Source organism: Saccoglossus kowalevskii, chromosome 10, assembly GCF_978046115.1.
Source record: "Saccoglossus kowalevskii chromosome 10, keSacKowa6.1, whole genome shotgun sequence".
NCBI lineage: Eukaryota > Metazoa > Hemichordata > Enteropneusta > Harrimaniidae > Saccoglossus > Saccoglossus kowalevskii.
The window spans coordinates 6,957,905-6,979,093 of record NC_140650.1 but is presented as its reverse complement, the minus strand read 5'-3'; the positions used below and the strand labels follow the sequence as shown (position 1 = coordinate 6,979,093).

The 21,189-nt window shown below is 34.3% G+C and overlaps 1 protein-coding gene across 3 annotated transcripts; it reads right to left on the bottom strand.

Annotated features, from left to right (window-relative positions):
* Window positions 1-867: 867 nt before the first annotated feature.
* Window positions 868-19,270, bottom strand: LOC100371119 (ornithine aminotransferase, mitochondrial-like). Of its 3 annotated transcripts, XM_085504185.1 has the most exons (9): window positions 19,182-19,270; window positions 16,380-16,518; window positions 11,817-12,000; window positions 9,373-9,597; window positions 8,915-9,138; window positions 6,036-6,158; window positions 3,699-3,827; window positions 3,097-3,355; window positions 868-2,169 (listed from the first exon to the last, which is right to left on the bottom strand). In XM_085504185.1, the coding sequence occupies exons 3-9, from the start codon at window positions 11,992-11,994 to the stop codon at window positions 2,009-2,011; spliced, it is 1,299 nt and encodes a 432-aa protein (XP_085360311.1). In that variant the 5' UTR covers window positions 11,995-12,000; window positions 16,380-16,518; window positions 19,182-19,270; the 3' UTR covers window positions 868-2,008. The 3 variants fall into 3 exon arrangements, with proteins under 3 accessions (XP_085360311.1, XP_085360309.1, XP_085360310.1); XM_085504183.1 differs by lacking the exons at window positions 16,380-16,518; window positions 19,182-19,270 and adding an exon at window positions 16,175-16,264; XM_085504184.1 differs by lacking the exons at window positions 16,380-16,518; window positions 19,182-19,270 and adding an exon at window positions 16,152-16,258.
* Between the last annotated feature and the right edge of the window lie 1,919 nt (window positions 19,271-21,189).

The following is a 21,189-nucleotide window of genomic DNA, read 5'->3' as shown; positions in this document are numbered from 1 at the left end:
CTTCAGTGCTATTCAACACACCTTTAGTCATTCAGTTATTTGGGATTCAGCAATGGTCTCAACCTATTGTAGTCGGGTCAACACGATAAAGTGTCAAATGCATGTGTGCATACTGCATGTTAAACAAAATATTACAAACCTCAATGGTATCTGTTCAGCTAGCAACACAAGGCATTTTTGCATTTCTCTTTTGAAGTATTAAAATGGTAACAATTTTATTTTTCCAGATCAAGTATAATCACATTGTAATTGATGACTTAACTACTTTCACAGGCAAGGGACGACAAATTCATATCAGATGGGGGTCATTTAATGTTTCACAAGTTTTTGACTGACTTCCACACCAAATTCATTTCTAAAACAAGTAATAATGGGTAGACATTGACATATCAATTTGCTTGTTTAATAGATTGGTATCTTTGCTGAAAAAAACAGAACATGTTGACCTGATTTCATTCAAACAGACTTATCAGACACTGATACCGGACATACAATGAATGCACAGCATTGCATCTTCAGTCATTTGGGGATTTTTTGTAATGTTAATTTTACTCTGGTATGCCTTGGCTTATTTTATTCACTTTGTATTACAGATGCAAGTCTGTTTTGTCATTTGATCTCAAATGGTTGACCGGCAGCCATTTGGTTATATTTCTATGTATCCTTAATCTTAACCAACATACCTTATTGGACAACTACTGAAAAATAGTAAAACCACCCCTTACCCCGTTTATGTCTGGTGCCATCTTGTAGCTGTTTTATCAAATTTTAATGCATCCATTCATTCCACTCTTGGCATGGAATTTCATCTCAAAAGTGGATATCACATACTGCCCCACTTACTCGTAATACATGATAAAACTTAAGTTGTATGCTGTTTATACAATGTTTAATGCTTTTTTTTAAATTGATGGAATACATGTTACACAGATGTTTTTTGTTTGTTTTATACACAAGTTTCCTGGTGCAGACATCAATTCATAAAATATCTGAAACTGCAGGAAAATAGAGGCACTATTAAAATGCGATTTATCAGGCAGGGTTATACGAAGGGGCAAAGTATACAACAACCTGCACACTTAACACTGAGCTATAGAAACCATTATTAGTTACAATTTATACGATGTTATTTCTACTACCCAATATAGAGTTGCAATTTAATTAAATCGCAACCCTATATAAAATTGTGTTTTAATCAACCATAATTCAAATTGAATTTGTAAATCGCAGTTTAGTAGTGGTGATTGGAAAATACAACTGTTTTACATATCCAACATAACTGACTACAATTGTAAAGTACTTCTTGTAATAAGAACATTCTTGTAATAAGCAAACAAGCATATTAAATTGTTCTTAAATTAGTGTGCGATGAAAAAATAACCAGTGTAGTCATTGATATGCAAGAATGAGGACAAGAGTTGTATTTTCCAATACTGCATTGTCCACATATTGCTAGTTGAGGAAATGTCGACATGCAAACGTTTTTTACCAAATATTTCATCCATGCAATACTAAGCCAAAATGCCTTGTGTCGGTAAATTAATACAAATAATGTAATATGTCATGTCGCATATTTATGGTAATATTATGCAAATTTTGCAGCTGTCTGCTTAGATATGCAAAATTTTTACCTCTTAACTTTTATCCCATGTATGTTTATTGATAACACAAAGGTCATTCCACATCAGTATTAACATGTATCAAAAAATTGATAAAAGATGCAGCTACAGGACAAAAATGCGTTTCCACCATTTTGAAAGGGTTATGGTTGAAAATTGAACCATAGAGGGCGCTATCTTTTCCATATACATGTATGTAGCCAAGAACTGAACCTTTCAGGTTTTCAAGCAACGTCGTTAGTTTTTGTTTTTAAAACTGGTAATATTGTCAGACTGTCATGTAATTTCATTGCAAAGATTGTTTTAAAATTATATATAAATTCGTGATTTGGTGAGACAATAAGATGACCTATGACCTTTAATACGGGTATACATGATTGTGTTAATTCCTAGAAAGATTCAATTGTGCGTTTGATAATCTGAAAGCAATCTTTGATCTCATCTTCTGTAATCACAAGAGGTGGAGCAAAACGAATGATATCACCATGAGTTGGTTTTGCAAGGAGACCGTTGTCACGGAGACGCATACATACTTTCCAGGCATCAAATGCTGTAAATAAACATACATTTATTGTATTATTTATATGACAATCAGTGCTGAATTGACGTTTCACGGTGAATAGATGGTGTAATTTGTGCATTATTAGTCTGAAGAAAATGTTGAAAGATAGCATTTTAATAGTCATAATTCTTTGTAGTTGAAAATTAGTTCCGAAAAAAGCAAAATAACACGTTTTTTTTTCAATAGTATACAAACTATTCTACATCTTTTAGTTGGTCACTGAGCCTGGTACTGTTGAATACTTTAGTTTTCGCTTGGAATTTATTTTCGCTAAAGGGATGATTCCGTGAAAATAAAATCCAGCGAATATACTTACTTTCCTATATTTTACATTAAACTCATCAAAAATCAGTGAAAATAAAGTATTCCACAGTATGTAAATGTACAATAGATTGTTCACCCACAACTTAGTATTTGAAAATTAAACCTAAACTACACAGTAAATTTGTACCATTGCTTAGAAATAATTAATGCAAAATATTTTTAGAATAATGATTTCTTGTTTGTCCACTGTCACTACCGTAAGTCATTGTTAATCAGGAAAACTTGTTGCCTAATGTACAGGTCGTAATTGTGCTATATTAAAACCCAGTGAATACACACAGCTAGCAAATAAATGAATTGCATATGTTTATGTTTATACTAAAAAAAACAAAAAAACAGCAGTTTTTTCAGATTTTTAAGAAAATGCATCCATAGAATTCAACTAGACGGACACCATATAAACAGATCAGGTCAGACTCTAGAATGTCGGTCAGGTCAGAATGTAGGTCTGGCAAGATAACAATAAAGCCATTTTTGGCACAAGTGCAATTGATGGGTGGATGCCTAAAATACTGCTATTAACATGTTTGTACAAGCAAGACAATATTAATAATGATATCTCAATCCTAATGAAAGTAAGAGTTCTTTTACCTTCAGTTTGCTTAATAACAATAGCATTCAATAATCCTTTGCCACGAACAGTTGTAACAATATCTTTGTTAAGAGTATTCAGTTCAGCACGTAAATAGGTACCAAGCTTCTCAGCATGCTCAGCAAGTTTTTCCTCTTCCAAGATTTTTAGTGCAGCCATGGATATTTTACAAGCTAGAGGATTTCCACCATAGGTTGATCCGTGTGTGCCTGGTTCCATGGTCAACATTATAGGGTCATCGCAGAGTATTGCAGACACCTGGAAAAATATATGTATTTATGCAAATTTTATTTTTGAATATTCTGTTAATTTGTTTTTTTTCAATTATGCACACTTGCCAATTAAGCAAATTCATTAGATTCTTGACATGTGTATATGGCAGTGAGAGCCTTTTATTTGAAACAAACAAGCAGCTTCCAGAGCCACCAATAACAATGTTTTGAATTCACCATAGAGGGCAGTGTTCAGTGTAATGTAAATCACTCCCGGGGTTTACTGCACTTACTGCACTGAAGTAGAGATCTGGACTTTGACATTTGTGCATAATACAAGTTTTTAAAAAGTTTGTTTTTATTATAATAATAAATACAGTGGCACTTACAGGATAAAATCCACCGGAAAGTGCTTTTCCAAGAATCACAATATCTGGTCTGACATTGTCATGGTCACAACACAGTCTTCTACCAGTTCTAGCCAATCCAGTCTGCACTTCATCAGCAATAAACAAGACCTAGTAAAAATATATGGGACAGTGGTCTAAGGTCACTAAGTGAGAAAACAATTTTGTTAAATGCAATAATATAAGTTAATATTATAATGTAGTAAATTCCATGCATAGTGTTTGCACTGCTAAACAAATGAAAACAAATTATCTTCAAATACAACTTTACACCCAATGAGTTTGCTTTGATGTTCTTATGCAATTCCTATTATATAAATGTTGGCTTAGAAATGAGTGCCCTGAACCCTGATAATATACAAACATTTATATAACTATAGCAATTACAATAAAGGTCAAAAATCTATTTTAAGCGGGGAAAATACATGTACGCAATTTATATTTGGGTGAAAGTTCAAAAATTAAGTATAGAAGTACAGGTATACATGTACTCTTCAAAGCATACTGATATGACTTCATTTATATATTTCATAGGATACAATATTTTATTTGTTACTCAGGTCAATCATTACTCAAGGTATACAGACTCGGATACAACGCCTGATTTGCATGGTCATATTCATGTTTGGGACTACATGACAGTGCTATGTGGCCATCTTTCTATCAAATGGCAATTTTAATGCGCTATCCTGGCGTCAACCAGGCTCGGTCGGACACCTGCGGACGTTAACCAAGGTCGCATTCATTATTGAATGAATCTCTGCCAGTGCAATAGGCCTGCCCATTGAGTCTGTGGCACACTCACTCAAGGTAGGGGTTGACCCTTTTGATGTTCAACCTAAGGTAGGATTTGAACGTGGGTAATGAAACTTGGCTTGCGAAGATGGCTCAGATAAAGATACCCCAGTTTTTACTTTGAACTGACAAAAAGAGAAAGCCAAGCATCTTGCAGAAATTTATTACTCTATGCAATGACAATGCCTGGATTCATTAACATACTCAGAGGACTGAAACAACACACAAATCTGACAGTTTCAAAAATCTAATACTAGGTGCACAAAGTGTCTTGGATATGAGACAAAAGATGAATACTTCCCACTGTATCACAAGTTTAAAATAGAACATAGTATAAATAGCACCTTGTTACGTAAAATAATCTGCTGGCACATCAGTGTGCCCTCTAACAGGACTGAGAATCACTGTCAAAACGAAAACCCCCCAAAGCAAGTTAATTCAACTTGTTGACTTCTTGGGAGAGAAGTTGTTAAGAAAACATATAGAGATTGTATTGACATAGAACTATTGAGACTCAAACTAAAAAGTTGTGGTTCCTCATTATTTTTGTTTTACACTTATTTTGTTTATAAACCATGAATTTTTTTACAAATTTTGTAATTATTTTAAAATGTTTTTCAAGATCACTTTAATTTGGTCTTATTTTCTGATGCACCAATGGCAGCTAATTAGCATAATAAATTATGTCACAATAAATTTCTGTACCTGTTTTCTCCACCAGACATGCATATTTTAGCTAGAACAGGTAAATGTACTAACTACCTGTCCCTATGGACAGGTAAATAAAGTTTTCACTAACTGACCAAATCAGGTTGATCAAAGTTGCTAATGTCCAGAAAATTGCCTACAGAATTTTTATAGACTCATGAAATGATGAGAGCCAGGAATCAAAATTTTATTACAAACAACACGTCTTGCTAGTGACATCATCAATTGGGACACAACACGTCTTGCTAGTGACATCATCAATTGGAACACACACTTTTATTCACCAACCAGTCCAATGTACAGGCAACCCCCTCACAGTGATATACAGCATAACTATTGTGTACACTTTGTAGATTGATTAGGGTCATAGTTCAACCACCTAATGACCTGAATACATACATGTCATAATTTACTCTAATTAGAAGTAATAAACAAAAATACAACTATAATGGCAGATTTTAATTAATTACTGCATTTTCAATAATTGCTATTATAATTAATGTAATAATTATTACCGTAGATACTCTACTACCATCAAACTGTTTTATTACGTATCTAAACCAAGATGTCAAAGTTAACTTTTCCCCCCAAATTTGTCTGCACTTTTTTCTTATAAACTTCAATAGTTCTGCAAGAAAGTACAGGCTAAACTGGACTATTTTGTGAACTGGTGGTGAAAAGGTTAATATTTCATATATATTGAATGCATAAATGTACATTCATAAAACACTGCACCCTCTGAGTCACTGAAACTGAATATTGACCATTCAAAACTACAGCTATGCACCGCTGAACTATGGTTGAACTGTTACTTACATTATTTTTTGTACATATATCTCTGACTCCCTTCAGATATCCAGCATCAGGTACCATGACCCCTGCTTCACCTTGTATCGGTTCTACCATGAATGCACACACATTAGGATCACTTGTTGCTTTCTGTGAAGATACCACAATGTTATCTAAATATAATGTACCGGTAAGTTGTTTTGACCGGTCACTCACAGGACATTGTGATTTGTAATGGCCATAACAAGTCTTATTGGAATAATCCAGTATAAAAAGAATGCAATTGTACAATTACTGAAACATGCCATGGTATTAATGGAATATTTCTTTTAAAGTAGGTAGACATTTTGTTGTGACACTATTAAAATTATTGGCACACAGAATTCAAACACATAATGCATTGTATGCTTTACTTGCATCTAAACATGAAAACTTCAACATTGGGAATAATCACCTGTAATTCATGCAAATTTTGTCCATTGAATATTTCACAATGAAATTTCGCCTTCTCTAAAAATTCAATCACCTAATTATTCAGGGAATTTTCATAATTTACGACTTCTTGAATTCCTTGTACTTGAACGTTGATTACTAAGAAAACTGTTGAACTGTTGGTACGTGGTGTTAAGATACTGAAACAATGAAAACCCTCACAAACTATAGACATACACACAAAAATAAACTACTTTTGCAAATTGTTAACAGCATTGCTCATTATTCAGTATGGTTTTGATATATCTCTGGTTTGCTGTGAATTCCAGGTAAACTTTTATCCTGGAAGAATGTTTTATAACACTCTACTGACAATTTCCGACATCTTCTGAATTATTCGCAAAGCATCATTCAAACACAAAGTAAGTACACAAATTTAAATATGTATACAAACATGCAACACAGTTGGCATTGAGATCATTATATGCGTATACTAACCTCTAAAGCATTGAGATCATTATAGGGGTATACTAACCTCTTAAGCATTGAGATCATTATAGGGTATACTAACCTCTAAAGCATTGAGATCATTATAGGGTATACTAACCTCTAAAGCATTGAGATCATTATAGGGGTATACTAACCTCTAAAGCATTGAGATCATTATATGCGTATACTAACCTCTAAAGCATTGAGATCATTATAGGGTATACTAACCTCTAAAGCATTGAGATCATTATAGGGTATACTAACCTCTAAAGCATTGAGATCATTATATGCGTATACTAACCTCTAAAGCATTGAGATCATTATAGGGTATACTAACCTCTAAAGCATTGAAATCATTATAGGGGTATACTAACCTCTAAAGCATTGAGATCATTATAGGGGTATACTAACCTCTAAAGCATTGAGATCATTATAGGGTATACTAACCTCTAAAGCATTGAGATCATTATAGGGGTATACTAACCTCTAAAGCATTGAGATCATTATAGGGGTATACTAACCTCTAAAGCATTGAAATCATTATAGGGGTATACTAACCTCTAAAGCATTGAGATCATTATAGGGGTATACTAACCTCTAAAGCATTGAGATCATTATATGCGTATACCAACCTCTAAAGCATTGAAATCATTATAGGGTATACTAACCTCTAAAGCATTGAAATCATTATAGGGTATACTAACCTCTAAAGCATTGAGATCATTATAGGGGTATACTAACCTCTAAAGCATTGAAATCATTATAGGGTATACTAACCTCTTAGGCATTGAGATCATTATAGGGGTATACTAACCTCTAAAGCATTGAGATCATTATAGGGGTATACTAACCTCTAAAGCATTGAGATCATTATAGGGGTATACTAACCTCTAAAGCATTGAAATCATTATAGGGTATACTAACCTCTTAGGCATTGAGATCATTATAGGGGTATACTAACCTCTAAAGCATTGAGATCATTATAGGGGTATACTAACCTCTAAAGCATTGAGATCATTATATGCGTATACTAACCTCTAAAGCATTGAGATCATTATAGGGGTATACTAACCTCTAAAGCATTGAGATCATTATAGGGGTATACTAACCTCTAAAGCATTGAAATCATTATAGGGTATACTAACCTCTAAAGCATTGAAATCATTATAGGGGTATACTAACCTCTAAAGCATTGAGATCATTATAGGGTATACTAACCTCTAAAGCATTGAGATCATTATAGGGGTATACTAACCTCTAAAGCATTGAGATCATTATAGGGTATACTAACCTCTAAAGCATTGAGATCATTATAGGGGTATACTAACCTCTAAAGCATTGAAATCATTATAGGGGTATACTAACCTCTAAAGCATTGAGATCATTATATGCGTATACTAACCTCTAAAGCATTGAGATCATTATAGGGTATACTAACCTCTAAAGCATTGAAATCATTATAGGGGTATACTAACCTCTAAAGCATTGAAATCATTATAGGGGTATACTAACCTCTAAAGCATTGAAATCATTATAGGGGTATACTAACCTCTAAAGCATTGAAATCATTATAGGGGTATACTAACCTCTAAAGCATTGAGATCATTATAGGGTATACTAACCTCTAAAGCATTGAGATCATTATAGGGTATACTAACCTCTAAAGCATTGAAATCATTATAGGGGTATACTAACCTCTAAAGCATTGAGATCATTATAGGGTATACTAACCTCTAAAGCATTGAGATCATTATAGGGTATACTAACCTCTAAAACATTGAGATCATTATAGGGGTATACTAACCTCTAAAGCATTGAGATCATTATAGGGTATACTAACCTCTAAAGCATTGAAATCATTATAGGGGTATACTAACCTCTAAAGCATTGAGATCATTATAGGGTATACTAACCTCTAAAGCATTGAGATCATTATAGGGTATACTAACCTCTAAAACATTGAGATCATTATAGGGTATACTAACCTCTAAAGCATTGAGATCATTATAAGGGATTACTTCAAATCCAGGCATGTAAGGACCATAACCTTCATAAGCACTAGGATCTGTAGATGATGAAATAGCTGCTAAAGTTCTACCCCAGAAATTGTTCTCAGCAAATATAATTTTTGCTTTATTGTTTGGAATCTTCTTGACTTGATACGCCCATTTCCTTGCCAGCTTACAGGCAGACTCGCCACCTTCAACACCTAAAATAAACAAATTACAGTATTTGCAGAAAGACACCAAGTAATACAAATACCAGTGGTTACCAGACATAATACAAATACCAGTGATTACCAGACATAATACAAATACCAGTGGTTACCAGACGCAACACAAGTAACCAGACGTAATACAAGTAACCAGACGTAACACAAGTAACCAGACGTAACACAAAATATATAAAAGTAGTTACCAGAAGTAACAGTAACATGACTTACCTGTGTTCATTGGCAGCACTTTATCATATCCAAATAAACCTGTGACATATTCCTCAAATTCACCCAATACATCATTATAGAATGCTCTTGAAGTTAAAGTTAATTTTCCTGCTTGCTTGGTTATTACTTCAACAAGTTTAGGATGACAGTGACCTTGATTAACTGCACTGTATGCACTGAGAAAATCGTAGTATCGTTTACCGTCCACGTCCCACACATGAACACCTGCAAAAACCATTTATTTCACTCATTACAGTAAAAAAAAATTTTACAAGTCATTTAAAATGACAGTCCTTATTGTAATTTTAGAAAGTGATCTCTTCTAAACAAAATGGGTTGACATTGAACGGGAACATTTTCATGAATTACAGAAGAAAGCAATGACCTATTTTAATTAATGTGTCAATTGATGTTGGTGTGGTAAGTATGATGGTAGATTACATCACAGTCTCTCTATCATACAGAGATTGTGATTATATCCATACAATGGTGTTACTGTTCTTGCTGGTATTACGACAGTGGATAGAATACATTCATGTTTTTACATATATTTAACATTATATTGGTTGCCATTCGACCATTTTATTTAGATTACAAAATTAGTTTGTGCATATATGTGAATGTGGTTGTTCAAGGCATGTTAGAAATACAACCCTTGAATAGCATTCTTTCATACAAGATGCTTCAGTTTTGAAAGCCAGCTTAAATTTTGCTAAATGTATTGATCAAACCACATTGTATACATCTGAAAGCATTGTTATAGGAAAATACAGTAGTACATATGCTGTACCAATGTTTGTCTAAGATTTCCTGATGGCTAATTTTGTAGGTCAAAAAGAGTGGTTTTCAGTCTTAATATTCATTCATTTTTGAGCAGTTTTTGGTGACAATGTACAGTAAACCTGCATCTCTGTTTTACCTGTGCTTTAGTTTTGTAAAAAACAGACTGTCAACATTGTTCAAGGAATTGTCATGAACATGTTGGTATATATAGTTATTCAATCTTAGCTAGAAAACAAAGGCAAAGAGGAAACAAATCACAAACTTCCAGACTACAGTATTTCATTCATAATTGTGTTTAGTTACAATGGTTTGGACATTACATTTAATTTAGGGAGTTTCTAGCATGATAACATTTCATTGAAACTACTAAAAAACAAGCCATGCATGGCCCAGTCCCTGTTAGTTATCAAATTTAAGATATAGTTTTGTTTATACTGTAAAATGACTAATTTTCACTGGGTTTAAATTTCACTGATTTACCATTTCAGGCATATTCAGTGGGTTTTAAATTCACGGTTTTATCATTTAGATAATGTGTTCTATGCTAAATTTTACATATTCACTGTGTTTTAATTTAGCGCATTTTTCCAGTCAGCGAAATAAGCTAAATTAAAACCCAGTGAATAATTACCCCCTTTACAGTAGTAATATAGCTGGAATATAACCATGTCAGGAATATGATTTTTTAACATTAAAATGATTGACATTTGTATCTGATCGTCAAACAATTACTTGTCCATATTGAGAGATATTGCTCTGGAACAGCATTCAAAATCAGCCATTTTGAATACATGTATATATATACAACATGATGTATAACGAATATATAAAATTCAAATATAATAAGTCAAAGCATTTAAGAGATATGGCTCGAGAAGCCCAATCATTAAAACAAAATGACCACCAGTCAGCCATTTTGAATCTAATCTGAAAAATAAAATGATGAGCATCAGGAACCCGTAATGTCTAATGTATATACCAAGTTTGAACGAAATCCACCCATAAATGCTTGATATGTGATGATTTTTTAGCACAAAAATGACCACCATTCGGCCATTTTGAATAGGATCGTCAAACCAATATATCTGTCTATCTATGACATGATGTATAATGAATATTTAAAATTTGAACATAATCAGTGAAAGCAAGTCAGAGATATAGCACGAGAACCACATTCATTAATACAAAATGGCCACCAGTCGGCCATTTTGAATCTTATCTGAAAAACAAATTATTTGGATCAAGGTCCCATAATGTCTAATGTATATACCAAGTTTGAACAAAATCCATTTGTAAACAGCCGAGAAATGGTTGATTTTTAGGATTTTTAGCACAAAAATGGCCGCCATTCGGCCATCTTGAATCAGATCATGAAACAAATTGACGTGCATATGTATAATATCATGTATGATGTATGTGTGAAGTTTGATTGTGATTGGTCCAGGCATTTCTAAGATACAGGTCCGGACGAACGCACAGACGCACGGAGATCAAAACACAAGTCCCCGTTTTCGGACTGCGTCCGAACGGGGAATAAATATCTCCCATAATACACTGCACAAATGCTCAGTAGGGCTGAATTGTCACAAATACCCATAATGCATTGCACATTATCTGAATGACCAACTCAAATCAATCAGGAGAGGATGCTGAAACATTACCTTTCCCTCGTTCAATTGCTACTGGTATTGGCTGGTAGTTATGGCAACCAAATTTTTCTTCTTTCTTGAAAATTTCTTCGGAAGTGAGTTTTTGAGCAGCTCCGAGGCTAGGACTGGTACTTGTATTTCTCAATAAAGGGGCCACCTGACAAACACCACGACTTAGTCTTGACAACATCTTGAACTGATAATAAATGTAAGAAATATATAATATATAAATGTATGGAAATTTCAAGTAGTCAGCAATGTTAGTAACTACATTTTCTTTACTGTTACTGTAAAATATTTTCACTTGGAATTTATTTTCGCTATTGGGGGTGAATCAGTGTAAATAAAATCTAGTGAAAATGCTTGTTTTTCCATTCAAATCATCATTCAGTGAAAATAAATTTCATACAAAAATAAATTATTTTACAGTATTAGTAGTGCATACCCATACAATACATTACAGTGTTTCTATGATCAAAATATGTTGTATATTAATGTTCAGTACACACATTTTATTTTGTGTTTATATGCACTTCTAATGGAGATGTGCTTCTATCGGCAAACATGTTTATCATGTGACTAAAACACTAGAGACGCAATGATAAAAGTAACCAAGGAAACCATGGTAGATTCATGGAACACCATAGTTATAAAACACTTCATTGAAGAACAGCCATTGGCAGGATTCTCTCCACGGCTGGATAAAATAACCAATCAGCATAAAAACAGTTAACAATAATTTTTAACCAAAATTGTACATTTTTCAGGCAAAAAACAATTTAAAATGAATGAAAAAAATATTAGCCAAATATAAATATACATGTACAGGTATGGCATGTCGAAAATGACATTTTCATCACCTACCGTATCAACTCATTCGAAAAGTATAGTCGAAAAAAGTGCATCTCATCTTTCATATCAGCCACACACAAGATAGAATAAAATCAATTATTGTACAGGCAATTCACATTTTCATAAGCTATCCAGTAAGACATGCTTAACTTAATATTTATTCACTGAAAATAGATTTACCATCTGGTTGTCATGACAACTAGTGTCTTGATTGTCCATCTTCATCAGTTTTGCTACTTTGTATCTAACTGACATCTATCAAATCATTAATCCAATTTTAATAGAAACCTGAATTTATACACAATGGTCTTGTTATTTTTAGCCATTAATTGCTATACATGGTATGAACTCCACAGATGCATCATAAGCCATTGCCTTGATGCCCAATAATTTTGCCATGGTGTCTTTCACTATGTTACTCCTACATTTTATGTGCTAGGGGCAATTCGTAAATATGGCCTTGAAAATCATTAAATGGGTACCCTCACTTCTCCGTTCAAGCCCTGTTAATATTTCCCCTGCTGAAGTGCTTAATATATATATGCTTGTTGCTATATTTGCTATTGTTTTAATTATATGGTTTAATTAAATGCTTTCTTGAATAATTATTCACATAACATGATGTTGTGACATCAGGGTTTGAAAGCTCTCAAAACCAGACACCAGGGCAGGTAACCTTCAAATTTTACCATCCCTACCAGAAAGTTAACAGCCCTACATCTAAGAATATTTTAAAATAAATCTGTTCCTGTTTTAAGTAAAAATTCAACATACTGCAGATATTTTAATTTCCCATATCAAATTGTTGCTTTTTCTCATATTTGTATCTGCCATTAGAAAATGGGTTCAACTTTTTAATATTATTTAGTGAAATTACATTTAGTAGCAAACCATGAAAACAATTTACCAGACCACCAGCCATGCACGTTTTAATTTTTACCAGCCTGACTGAAATAATTCCTATCATAGGCGTACAAGCATTAATTTCAAACACTGGTGTAAACTATGTTCTATTTCCACAATAAAACAATTGTTTGGTTACTGCCAAACAAGGTATTCTGTTACATTAGTCAGAATAAGCTTAATTGACACAGGGTTGTGGTAATTGCATGAAATAGTATCTTCATCGCACACATGGTTATAAATATTGCTTTTCCTTAAATAATCTCCTTTTTGGAGTTTTATTTTTTCCCCCCAATTTGAACGACTAAGTTCAAAAGAAGTCTAGTTTTTGTGTTACATTCTTATCCTATGATTACATTATTTACTATGTGTCATTAAATCATGAATAGTGTATTAGATTAGATTAGATTACTAGTGCAGCATACCCATTGTTGTTTTTATGTGATTATTTCTTATTACGTTTACTGGTAGTCGCTTGTCTCCATGCTCTAGATTTTTTTCAAGTATTAGTAAATATGATAATTGAGACAAGAAAACAAAAAATTACAAACATTTCCCCATATACATCATACCAGTAATGTAATTTTGACTAATTCATCTGTTTTGATACTTTCCAAAAAATCAATTTACTACATTTACCAGTAATAATAATAACAGAAACAGCTTAGAAAGTAAGGCACACAAATAGTTTTGTTTCTTGACCCAGGAGAAATCAAATTATGATGGAAATTAATTTTGTAAAATTTACAAAACCTCAACATGATCACCACAACATTTAACATTAAATACCATGCTTTTAACATTCATAAAAGAAATAATACATCTATCTTATTTGACTATTGTTTTCACTGTTTTAATTTTGCTTTTTAAGTTTTGTTATAAATTGTTTTCCCCTAAATACCTTTCTGAAACAGAAAAATATGTCATTACTATCAGAATATTCAAGTCCATTAAAGATATGTCATTACTATCAGAATATTCAAGTCCATTAAAAATTTCAACATTAATATAGAGCACTTGGGGCAGCCAATTGCCAACTTGCTAGAGAATTGGCTAACTGATTGGGTTTTGACTGAGCGGTTGGCTTTCGAATCTCGCTGGCGCCGTCCTGTGGCCACACCCACTCTGGGTGAATCGTGGAACATTATGCAAATTAGGTAATTAATATCCAATGAAAACTCAGGTCTCTGCATAGTCCTAGAAGATCTATGTAGCAAGTCTCATTGAAATATGATGATTAGTACTTGAGATATCAGGCAAAAAGCTGAAAATTAACTAATTATGCTAATAAGGTAATTAATATGCACAAATATTTACCCAAAAACTAATCAGGGGTCTGCACAGTCATTAAGTAACTATGACCCAGGTACCAAGTGTCATTGAAATGTGATGATTACTATTTGAAATATGAAAGGTTGAAAATTAATTAATTATGCAAATTAGGTAATTAATATTTACTCATATTACCCTAAAAACTATCAGGTCTGTGCAGTGTCCTATGACATCTATGTACCAAGTTTCATTGAAATGTGATGATTACTACTTGAAATATCAAAAGCTGAAATTTAATTAATTATGCTAATTAGGTAATTATTATGATATCTATGTGCCAAGTTTCATCAAAATCCAATGAGTGGTTCTTTGGATATCAGTGGAACAGTCATGGAACAACTAAAAATCATCTAATTATCATGCAAATAAGGTTAATTAATATGCATGGATTTTTACCAAAACCTAATCAAATCTGCGCATTGGCCCAGAACATCTATGCACCAAGTTTCATCAAAAATCAATGTATGGTTCTTGAGATATCAGTGGAACAGACACGCACATACAAAGACACACAGACAGACACACTAACTGCAAAAACTCCCTTTTTGTGCTTCGCATACGGGAGTCAAAAAACAAAACAAACAAAAAATGACATTGACTTTTGATTTACCATACTGAACCCGCTGATGGTTCGGTAGTGTAATAAAGTTATTATTATTAAAGGGTAACAAGAAATAAATATATTGTACTGTAGTTTTTTTCCCTTCTGTAATTTTCCCTGTAGATTTTTTCCCATAAATTGCCATTGTATAGATTTTCTTTTTCACCCCACCTTTGAGTTTCAAATAATCAACCCTAACTATTTAAATATACAGGAAAATAACGTACAGACAAATAACGAATATAACGACAACGAAATCCCGACCACAACACCTTGCCTCTATAAGCAAACGCGCACGTCATTACGCCAGTCACCGACTAAAGTCGGATGATCTCCGACTGACAGCAAAAGTCACATGACCTATGTCAATAAATAAACGTGATTGACATTACAAGCGACATAAACGCCACAGGATGAAACCCAGATACAAAACTACGTCGATATATAAACATGTGAGGTTCTAAACAGAAACCACCCAAGTCATAATAAACCGTTTTCTATAAAATACAACATTCCAATAGTATATCCCTAACAGCTGCACGAGGGGTCGTTATCATGTGAGCTCACATGTGAGCATGTGATCCGTTCAACATATTTGATGCCAAGCACCAGTGTGGAGATACAAGTCACTCGATGCATATTATAAAACGTAAGCATACATGCATCACCCCAGTACGCTTGCCTCGTCAATCGCCGACAGTACTAGTAACTCAACCCACATCATGCATATCAGGGAACAGACACTACAAACCCACGCCGGGACACGGTTCAGTTAGTGATGGTCAAAGGCTATCGCAGGAAAACCCTGGTAGGCAAACATATGCGAGTTCTGGTGGTCACTTTTTCGTCACCGGTGAATATGCGTTTGGATATTTAAATTCACTTACCAGTATTGTATTTCAAGGTGGATAGAACGTCGGGACAAGAAGATATAGTAGGAAGCTCCGAACAGCTTGGATTCGGTCCCGGGAATGGCAGTCTCAGCTCGCACGACACTCACATGTACACGCACCGGAAGTAGTCAACCTATTTGAATGAAGTGACAACAAGCCTTATGATGGCGCCCTTAACAGAATAAATGACATGGCTGATATCCACTGTGACCCTTATGTAGACTTGCATACAGTCACTTGTTTATTTGTTGTTTTTGTTTTCTCAATACAATCTCAGACTAGTTAAAATGTCTTGTAATTGTATTACCGCACAAAAAAAAAAAAAAAAAAAAAAAAAAAAAACCAAGGATTTCCGGATTTAGGCATTCCCATATCTTTGGGAAGAAAAGATGTATAATTTTGTGTGTGTGCGGTAACCTGACTTTCGCGGTAACTCGGATTCCACCATTTACACTCCCACAACATTTTTATTTTGTCGAGGAAACAAGAACAAATAAACAAGGGTCTGTATGCAAGTCTACCCCTTATGTGGCACCCATGTGTATCTATGTAAACACTTTCCTCAATATCTGTATTTGTAGGTTTGGTTTATCCCAAGGTTTTGTTCCCGTGACACACATCGAAAGGGGTGATATTTTTTTATAAATCAAAAAGACTGGTATAATTCAAATTATCTAATCCAGAAACGATATTGCCACATCATCGCAAATTATAATTAACATTAATGAGCTAGTCCAATTTTGAATAAGTAGGCGGTCGCAGTTGCACTACAGAACCAAGTATTAAAAGACAGGGAAATTGTCTGAATAGCCACAAAAAACCATTTAAAAATTCAAAAAGTCAATTATGAAGGCGGAAAAGTTGTCTGAAAAGCCACAAACGTCTTTTGCAAAGATCAATTGAAACGAGAAAATTGCCTATTAACATTTATCACATGTATCATGCACTTTCAGTGTAATAACACCCGTGTGATATTTTTGGTATTACACACTTTGAAAGTGACGTCACACTTTAAGTCTGTGATGTGATTGGCCAATACAGCTAATTTCACCTTTGACCTAATCAGCAAAGTTAGTACTGAATTATGCAACACTTATGATGAGGCAGATTTTAATGACAAATTATGTAGAAATTATTACATATTATACTTATTAGATTTTTAGATGCTATATAATCTCTGATTTTATCGCTGTTAAATAAACAAAATATTAAAGATATTAATCACAGTCTCAATTCTCCCAACCCGAAAATAGTTCGGGCATGACAATGTTTCGTCTGCTGTCAATCGTACAAATTTGCATCTCAAAGTAAACAAACCTTCAGCTGATCGAACGTTCAAAATCATGATACATATGGGCGACTTAGTCAATACTTTTGATATAGACGTGACAGAATTTATGAATGATGAGCAAGAAAGACCAAGTGAAGGTACGTTTACGTTTTTTTCTTTCGTCAGAACTGATAAACTGAGATCATGATCGCATAATGCATTGGGTAAAAATACATCACAATACTGCGAGTACTAAATAAAATGATTCCACAACATGAATTTATTTTTATATTTATAATAACAAATGTAACATTTCTTTTCGTCACAGAAAATGCTTCCTTGGGTGAAGCGACAGCACAGACCACTGACAGCGACGGCGCCGAGGCCGGGCCTTCACGACCATGTAGATTTGTGCCAGTCACCGATGACGATGTCAGAAGAACAATCGAAAGTCAACAAAACAAAAACACAGCCAAGAAAACTCTATATGATATGAGATTACTGGGCCAATTTTTTGAAGACACCAGAAATAAAAGAAGCTAGAGAAATCCACGAAATCCCTCCAAAAGAACTGGAAACAATTCTATGCAAATTCTTTATCAGTGTCCGTAAACCAAGCGGTGATGACTACGAGCCTACTTCCTTAAGATCTATGCTTTCTAGCTTTGAACGTCACCTGAAACGACACAAATACATGTATTCACTGATCAGTAGTATTGAGTTTAATGAGGTGCGGGAAACAATAAAAGCAAAACAGAAGAAATTAAAGAAAGATGGTAAGGGCAACCTACCGCGAACAGCTGAGGCGGCTACAGATGAGGAAATCGAAATTCTGTGGGAATCGGGACAGTTTGGGTCCCACAGTCCTGAAGCCATAATAAATACCATGTGGTTTTATAACACAGTACATTTTGGTCTGAGGGGTAATACCGAGCACCGTAACATGTGTTGGGGAGATGTGAGCCTATGTACTGATAGTAGCGGTCGTGAATATCTTGAGTTCTCTGAACGGCAAACTAAAACTCGGACTGGAGAAAATCCAAGGGATACCAGAAAAGTGAAGCCAAAGATGTGGGACGTCCCTGCGAATCCCAGAAGATGTCCAGTTGCTATTTTCAAAAAATACCTCAGTTTACGACCAGCTAGTTACACAAATAGTGACGACCCATACTACATCGCCACGCATTCTCGCGGACTGCCCAGACCGGGTGAGCAGTGGTTCCGTCACCAGCCTATCGGAATTAATAAAATAGGTTCCCTGATGAAAAATATGGCAACTGCAGCAAATTTACCCCCAAACAAACGCCTCACAAATCATAGTGCCAGAAAGCATCTCATCCAGAAATTAAGTGACCAATATATACCACCGACACAAATAATGCAGATCTCCGGTCATCGTAACATTCAGTCCGTCAATGCCTACAGCACTATATCAGAAAACCAACACAGAGAAATTTCTGGCATTTTGAATAATCAAGTAGCCACCCCTAACTATAGCACATCAAACCCGTGCCAAACATCAATACCTTCTGTTATGCAACCTCAACCACAACGTAACATCGCGTCCCAGTTGACATCAACCAATATCAGCCATCATGCCTCGACCTTGAGTTCACAATCCACACCGATATTTGGAGGCCCCATTTCCGGCGGAGTATTTAATGTACACGTACATTACAACATTGCCAACAATGATAGTTCAACAATTCCACCGAAAAGACGTCGGATATATGTGTTTGATTCCTCTCAGTCATCAGATGAGAACTAAATAATAACTTTCAATCGACGCAGCGTTGACTTCCATGTTTGATCTCGTGGACCATGTCAATGACGTCATGGAGTGACGGGGAAACCCCCGATAAATACTTGTAGTTCCTACAGCTTTTTGATGTATTTAATAGTTTTTACTGCTTTCGTTTTTCGCTTTAAGTGTTTAAGTTAAAAATAATGTAATTTGTTTATTTGTATTCTAACTAGTTTGGTGTTTGGACCTTTATTAAAGTTCTTTTTGATCGCTTTTGTCTCTTCAATGACTCTTCACTTTTACTTGTTCGACCGAATCAATGCGCCCAGTGTTTGCGTTGTCGATTTCGGCTGCCGACGACAGCCTGAGTGGAAACATTTGGCTTTGAATTACAACAAAAAAGAATACATGTGATAAATAGGATCTCAAATTCGTGACCGTGTAATATCGGATTTATTAAACTCGTGTAGTAATTTTCATATGTTCCTCGCCAAAGGCTCGGAACATATGAAAATTACTACACTCGTTTAATAAATCCGATATTACACGGTCACTCATTGGAGATCCTCTATTTAACTATGGTCCTGACAATATAACACATTAATTTCCAAGCAAATTTTATTATTGTTTTCTAGTATAGGAAATATCTAACTGACATCTCATCGGAACCAGCAGATTTGTCATTTTTAAATTAGAAATTATTTTAATAACTTGCTCCTTTCTTACTAATATATGTTGCATGTTTTGCTTGGAATCTTGATCATATTCAGCTACAGGTTCTATTACTTTTTTCTCAAAATGTTTTCTTTCTTCACTATAGGTATCTTCATGTAATATTTGGCTACGTTCTCCCAAATTTTCCCAGTACTTGATTAAAACATTTTTAACTTTATCCTTTTCTAGCACAAAATTCATTTCCTGGTCAAGCACAGCAGTTGAATAAGTCTTTGTTTCGGACCACTGAGAACAGACCAAGATTTCTTACTTCATTTTCCATCTGCTTTACCTATCTCTATGCATTGTTTAACCTTGGTTCCAATTTGTTTTTGTTTGATAATCTTTTGAACATAATTTTTTTAATTTAATTTTATAATTTTTATGGTATTTATGCCATGATTTTTGGCCTTCATTATTAGAGTAATTATTATTTTCTTTAACACACTTTTTTCTGTTATGCCAATATGTAGTTGGAGGGAGGGGGGGGGGTCGATACTGTAACAAATATTGTCACATGTAATACATGCAAGAACGAGTTTCATCTTTCTTACATATGTCTAGAATGTTTCATTTTTAATTCATGTTTTGATCTGTTAGTATGTCATAAAAGGCCGTTTGAATATCGTAGTGGCCCTCGAAGGATGTAAAATATTTAAACATTTCCATACATTAAATGGCCGCCAATTACGATCATTTTTAAATGTCCCTGATAGATGAGTGGTCAGGTGATCGACCGATAATGGAAGTAAAGTTCAATCGGTCGTGGTTAGTACTTGCATGGGAGACAACCTGATAAAACCAGCGGGTGACACTTTTTTGAGTTTCTGTAGTCTGCACCTATTTGGTCCAAAATGACTAAAATACATCATGATTTGAAACTTTCCATGTTAGCAGACTGTCATATGAGCCGGCCGTAAAATGAACAAACACATACTAAAAATGTGAAAAGCGATTGAAAAGTTGGTGAATTTGCGTTTATATTCCCCCTAAATCATTTTATATAGCACCCCGCAGTTAAATTTAGAACAAAATTATGTAAAAGTCAAAAACAGCTATTTATGTTGGCACATTGT

Bases quoted from the DNA above. Each gene is read 5' to 3' on its own strand.
- LOC100371119 (XM_085504183.1), bottom strand. From the start codon at position 16,216: ATGATGTGGGTTGAGTTACTAGTACTGTCGGCGATTGACGAG. The intron at 9,598-11,816 runs GTAATGTTTCAG...TGGTTTTTGCAG, and splicing joins AGCAATTGAACGAGGGAAAG to GTGTTCATGTGTGGGACGTG. The intron at 6,159-8,914 runs GTTAGTATACCC...GTATCTTCACAG, and splicing joins ATGATCTCAATGCTTTAGAG to AAAGCAACAAGTGATCCTAA.